This window comes from Palaemon carinicauda, chromosome 17 (genome assembly GCF_036898095.1).
Source record: "Palaemon carinicauda isolate YSFRI2023 chromosome 17, ASM3689809v2, whole genome shotgun sequence".
NCBI lineage: Eukaryota > Metazoa > Arthropoda > Malacostraca > Decapoda > Palaemonidae > Palaemon > Palaemon carinicauda.
The window spans coordinates 54,503,661-54,511,160 of NC_090741.1; the positions used below are offsets into that span (position 1 = coordinate 54,503,661).

At 33.3% G+C, this 7,500-nt stretch overlaps 1 protein-coding gene across 1 annotated transcript in view; it reads right to left on the reverse strand.

Annotated features, from left to right (window-relative positions):
- Positions 1–7,500, reverse strand: part of LOC137656370 (fucolectin-like) — a 10,248-nt gene that overhangs the window by 624 nt on the left and 2,124 nt on the right. The window contains exons 2-4 of the mRNA XM_068390544.1: positions 3,415–3,647; positions 1,485–1,629; positions 662–830 (exon numbers count right to left, since the gene is read on the reverse strand). Coding sequence (XP_068246645.1) covers positions 662–830; positions 1,485–1,629; positions 3,415–3,647 — 547 coding nt within the window. The remainder of the gene's footprint in view (positions 1–661; positions 831–1,484; positions 1,630–3,414; positions 3,648–7,500) is intronic.

Below are 7,500 nucleotides of genomic sequence, written 5' to 3' on the forward strand. Positions count from 1 at the left end.
CTGACCATATATACATATGATCAGCACCAAGGCCACCGCTACATCATAGCTAGGACCTAGGAGGGCCAGGCAATGGCTACTGATGACTCAGCAGATAGACCTATAGGCTCCCCTAAGGCCCCCATACTTAGCTAACAAGGATAGTAACGTTGCAACGACCAAAGAACCTAACGAGTTTGATCGAGACTCAATTCTCAGTCTGGCGTTCACCAGTCAGGGACGTTACCACATGAGCCACCACAACCCAAAATAAATATAATTATCCCACAGTTTTGGATACTTATAATAATAATAATAATAATAATAATAATAATAATAATAATAGTCAGAACAAAGTTGAGGAAAATAAAATATTCCACTTTTTTTTGCAAAACTTGAGCCATTCAGTCTATATACACGCACATACACACACACACACACACACACACACACATATATATATATATATATATATATATATATATATATATATATATATATATATATATATATATATATATATATATATATATATATATATATGTATATATATATATATATATATATATATATATATATACATATATATATATATATATATATATATATATATATATATATATATATATATAATATTGGTCTATCAATACCCATTCAATTGGACCACACACGAAGTTCTCACCTCAACATCATGAAACCTTTCATAAGCAGACTGCCTTGGAAGGATCTGTATCTGGTAAATAATTCTCTCTTCTCCGAGGTCAACTCGCCACCAGGGTTTGAGAATTGAAGTTGAGTGGTACATTGAGCTATCAGTTATATCCCCGTCAACTGCTTCCATGGATTGTGTTCTGTCGTGAGAAGAAACATTGAGTATCAAGTGAAAATTCCTCTTTCAAGATTTTATAAACAATTCTCTTGCTAGTGAAACTTAGAAGAAACATTCGGTGTCAAATTAAAATTCCTCTTTTGTGATCTTATAAACAATTCTCTTGCTAGTGAAACTTAGAAGAAACATTGGGTATGTAGTTCAAATTCCTTTTTCAAAAACTTACAAACAATTCTCTTGCTAGTGACACTTAGAAGATATATTCGGTATCAAGTTAAGATTCCTCTTTCAAGATCTTATAAACAATTAAATATAGCCTTTTACCCATTATACTATTCAAGATGCTTTTCTCATTTAGCTAAAATATATCTGTCCAGTTAATGCTTGCCAATTTTTCTACTGTTTTAAAAATATACAATGATCATAATTCATATGCATTCAAAGTGTCATTAAACATAGCCGTTTAGCCATTAAACTATTCAAGATGCTTCTCCCATTTAGCTAAAATATATCTGTCCACTTAATGCTTGCCAATTTTTCTAATGTTTTAGAAATATACAATGATTAAAACAGACCCTTTCGTCCACTAAACTACTCAAGATACTTCTCTCATTTAGATAAAGCATTCGTAAAGGCATTCTTCGATACATATGCATTCTTTGATATGTATACATACGTGGTGCTGAAAAACGGCGAAGCATCCGTAGGCTTTCCCCTGGCAACCTCCTCAAGGGGCTCACCAGGTGGTAAAAGGAATGATTTATAGATGGTAATCTCATTAGGGGTACTTCCACCTGACGAAAACAAGGAGCAAATTTGACCTGTAGAAGAAAGGTAATGGTTTTCAGGGTCACTAGAGTCATAGTTACGATGTGTACTGGGATTTCAGGGTATATTAAGTCTAAGTTCCGATTTGTGAGGGGATTACTGGGTATCTAGAGTCAAAGTTCCGATTTGAGCGGGGATTTCTGGGTACCTAGAGTCAAAGTTCCAATTTGTGCGAGGATTTCCGGGTATCTTGGGTCAAGGTTCCGATTTGTGCGAGGATATCCGGGTATCTTGAGTCAAAGTTCCGATTTGTGCGGGGATTTCTGGGTATCTAAAGTCAAAGTTCCGAATTGTGCGAGGATATCCGGGTATCTTGAGTCAAAGTTCCGATTTGTGCGGGGATTTCTGGGTAGCTAGAGTCAAAGTTCTGATTTGTGTGAGGATTTCCGGGTATCTTGAGTCAAAGTTCCGATTTGTACAGGAATTTCAGGGTATATTAAGTCTAAGTTTAGATTTGTAAGGGGATTCTTTTAACTAGATCAAGCAAGCTACTAAAGTATTAGAACATAAGCTAGTTAGAACTCAAAGAGCTATGGAAGGAATAATGATGTGAATAACACTGAGAGACAGAAAAAGAGAGCAAACGAAAATAGAGGATATTCTAACATTTAAGAAAAGGAAATGGACATGGGCCGGACATATAATGAGATTAACAGATAATAGAAGAAACATTAAGAATAAGAGAATGGGTCCCTAGAGATTGCAAAAAAAAAGGGGTGGGGGGAGAAAGAGAAAATGATGGGCTGATGAACTGAGAAAATTTGCAGGTGGGAACTAGCATAGAAAGACCTGAAACAGATGCGAGGAGAAGGACCTGTCTGAGGCCTATGTCCTACAATGGACTAGCAACGGCTGATGATGTTGATGATGCTCTATATCTAAACTATATATATATATATATATATATATATATATATATATATATATATATATATATATATATATATATATATATATATATTCAGCCAAGGCCACAGGAAAAATAAAAGAAGGTCTTGGCTGAATATATTGTCACGCGCTATTTAGTGACTTATAAGCATATATATATATATATATATATATATATATATATATATATATATATATATATATATATATATATATATATATATATATATATATATATATGTATATATATATATATATATATATATATATATATATATATGTTTGTGTGTGTATGTGTGTGTATCATAATCATCTTCATCAGCCGTAACTAGTCCACTGCAGGACAAAGGCTTCAGACATGTCCTTCTACTCTCGTCAGTTTATGGTTTTTTTTATGGCAGTCTATTCCGGCAAATTTTCCTTGCTCGGCAATCCATTATCTTATATTCCTTTCCCTGCTTCGCTTGTAATCTCTAGGGACCTATTCTGTTATTCCCTTTTTTTTCATCTATTATATCTCATACCTGTCATATGTCATGGCCAATTCCATTTCTTTTTCTTAGTTTTTGTTAGAATGTCCTCTACTTCAGTTTGATCTCACATCCAAGTTGTTCCTTATCTGTCTCTCCCTCTCTCTGTCTTTTTCTCTCAATCTCCCTCTCACTCTAAGTAGACAGAGAGAGAGAGAGAGAGAGAGAGAGAGAGAGAGAGAGAGAGAGAGAGAGAGAGAGAGAGAGAGAGAGAGAGAGAGAGAAAGCATAAAAACACCTCAATCATTAGAAAAAAAATAATAATCACCATACCATTTTACTTCATTAATTTTTGGCAACGACAGCAGGTTAAAAAACTAAATATAAAAAAGTTAATATTTCGAAGAGAAATATATTTACCTTCGAATGAAAACACTGGAGCACGAGCCCTCTTCGCCTCGAAGGAGCACAGGACACTGGATAAAATGCCCACAAGGACTGAGCTGGGTTGGACTTGGGAGTAGTTTTGCCATTGGGCACCTGTCAAGGCTGAAGAGATATTGCTAGCCACTAGGTCTTGTCTGCCATCAGTGAGTGTGAAATGTGTCAAGTTTACCTCTGGAAAGCCTTTGACCACGGCTAGAAATAGACTACTGAAAAAGAGGCCCACAATCATGGTTCCTTGAGAAAGTAGAGGAGTTTTCCTTGATACCCGTTGATGCTTGTTTTCAAGGCTGTGAAGTATACAAAAGAGTACCATTATTATTATTATTAATATTATTATTATTATTATTACTATTTTCATATAAACACATATCCAATACAATTTTACTTTGTTTATCACCATGCTCCTCATTATCATCTACTCCTACGCCTATTGACACAAAGGGTCTCGGTTACATTTCGCCAGTTTTCTCTATCATGTCTTTTAAATCAATACTTCTCCATTCATCATCTACTTCACGCGTCATAGTCTTCAGCTATATAAGCCTGTGTCTTCCAACTCTTCTAGTGGAGCTCACTTAAAACTTTGGTGACCTAATGTCACTTGTGGAGTGTGAAGATCATGGCCAAAGTATCTCCTTCTACCACTCACCATGATCTTATCCACAAATGGCATTCGAGTAATCTCTCTTTTAGTTTCATTTCTAATCCCGTCCTTCCGTTTAGCTCCCAATATTCTTCTGAGGGTATTTTTTCTGTTGGATATTATTTCATTTTCCTACCACGACTTATGTCCATACTGTAATACCAGTCTTACTAAACTGATATATATAGCCTAATTCTTATATTTAATTTAAGGCGGTTTGATTGCCAAATATTACTTAACCAAGCCATTTGCTGATTTTTTTTTCAATCTTTCATTTATCTCTAAATCTAAAGATCCTGAATTTGGGATCATAGTTCCTTAATATTTTTTTTTATTCTACCTCATTAATCCTTTCTCCTTCCAATGGTACTTCATTTTCTACTGCATATACTGTCATCATCATCTCTGCCTTTCTTCTATTTATCTTGAGCCTAACCTCCTGTGATATTTCATGCATTCTGGTAAGCAAACGTTGCAAATGCTGTGGTGTTCTGCTATTGAGGACAGCATCATCAGCTAATTTCTTGTTATCAATCCACTTCAATCCTTCTCGACAATCCCCAACTGTTCTATGTATTACGAAATCCATGAAGTGGATAAACAACATAGGTCACGACACATTCCCTTGGAGTACTCTACTGTTCACTAGATATTCACTTGATAAAACTCCACTAACTTCAACTTTGCACTTGCTATGCTCATGAACAAACTTAATAAATTTAGATATTTGAGAGAAAAACTCCATAACAACGCACGACTTTCCACATAGTCACAAATGCAATTACAAGTGGATTGTTCAATAGAATTAATTTTAAGATTTGACAGCAATAAAACATAACTATGAAAAAAATAGGAAATTATATACTGCACGTCAAAGGAGATAGCAATATATATCTCGTGTAACAAAAGTATGAGTAATTTTGTTTAAGAAAAATTAAACATCTTGCAGGCATTTAATTGAATTAATTGAACCTGGAGTCACATGTTCGAAAGGGTATAGGGTCATAGTGAACGATTCATGTTAGTTCAGTGACTTCCATATTCATATCATATTGCATATAAGGACATCGTGGAATTGCACAAATAAATAAAGATATCTCCTTAAGGCCGAAATCACATAGGAAGTGAGGCGACACGAGTCACGGAGACATCAAAATGCAAGAAATCTCACACCACATGTCACCCTGTCACATAGACACAGCCGGTAAAGATCTTTGATACAACTTTAGTGCTCACACGCGACACCTTTCGGGTCTCGCGTCACGTCACTTGTATCCTGTCACTTCCTATACGATTCTGATGTAACCGTTTCTGTTTAAACTTCCATATTTTTATCATATAGCATATAAGAAAGAAAACATGGAATTATACAAATAAAAAAAGACATCTCCTTGAGGCCGGAATCACATTGACACGACACAAGTCACGGAGACCCCGAAATGCAAGACATCTCCCCTCACACATCACCCTGTCAGATAGGCACAGCTGGTAAAGATCTTTGTTAACACTTTAGTTTTTATCATTGAACTAAAATGGTATGTACAGGTGATAGCTGTCTATGAAATGTTTTAATAGAAAATGTATTGTTTTGTGCATATAAGCAATCCTATAACCCGTTATCACGTGTGACTCCTTTTGGGTCTCGCATCACATCACGTTACACGTGTCGCGTCACTTTCTGTGTGATCTGTGATCGCGTCACTTTCTATGTGATCCGATATAAATAATTTCTGTTTGAATCTGGATACTGCAACCTTAATTGATTAAAAAATGAAGGGAGTGATGCCCTATTACACTACATTAAGCTTATAAACATCCATGGCTTCCATGTTTAATGAATGAAATCATAGATTTATTGAAGCCTTTAAGGGCTTCCATGAGGCATTTTTTTCTTATAAATTGCTTTCTGGTTTCTTAAGAAAAAAGTGTTTGGTCTGATGCTGAAATTTGGCTGGGTTTTACAACGCTTGTGTGTAAGGTTAATTTAGGTTAATGGCAGGGAACCCATGGTCTTTCTATTTGAGGTCGCTTTTATATATATATATATATATATATATATATATATATATATATATATATGTATATATATACATATGTATATATATACATATATATATATATATATATATATATATATATATATATATATATATATATATATATATATAAAATTCTTTTCGTCACGCCAAGCTCTTCCTGTTTCTTGTGTAATGTAAAAAGTGGGTAGTCATACCCTGGTGAGATGGTACAGAGGCGATGGCACTACTCAAGACTATTATTATTATTATCATTATCATCGTTATTATTATTATTATTATCATTATTATTATTATTATTATTATTATTATTATTATTATTTGCTAGGCTACAGCCCTAGTTGAAAAAAACAGGATTCTATAAGGCCAGGGGCTCCAACAGGGAGCAATAAATTTCCAGTTGATATATATTCCCAAAATTGATTTTGTGACTTAGTGACAAAGAGTCATCATAGATAGGCCCGTGTCACAAACACATTGATCAGGTTCCATGACGATACTGGATTGAGCCCTTAAGTCGACAGGGATATTCACAGTGGACTTGGAATGTACCGATATCTCTCTTGATGTCTCGTTTGGAGGAGTCTCTTGCCAAGCCAGAATAGCTTATCAGAAAAGAATTTCTAGTGGATGTGTATAATCAAGGTTGAATTCGATATTGAATACTATTTTTGGTGTACACACACATATACATACACACACACACACACACATATATATATATATATATATATATATATATATATATATATATATATACTTGTGTATATATATATATGTGTGTATATATATGTATATATATATATATATATATATATATATATGTATATATATATATATATATATATATATATATATATATATATATATATATATATATATACATATATATATATATATATATATATATATATATATATACTGTATATATATGTTATAAATATGTTATATATATTTATATATAGATTTATATGTATATATATTTATATATACTGTATATATGTATATGTATATATATATATATATATATATATATATATATATATATATATATATATATACTCCTATGTGTATATATAGATATATAAACCCATACGTATGATAATTCCTGACATAACCGCATAGAGCCAGACGGTTTTTATTCCATACATCAATATTTCTCATAAAACTGCAAACCTTACACAATACCTCGAATTTCCATATAAAAAGATTTCACTAATATCTTAGAAAACATGAAATACCAACATACCTTTTCACAGCTGCGTCTCTGACGGCACTTATAAGAAGACTGACCGCAGAGACATAGTTTAGCGTGTGAAAATCAGTGCAAAGGTGAGCACTTTTTTATACAATAGATTTATGTTGTTTCGTGAATAGTGT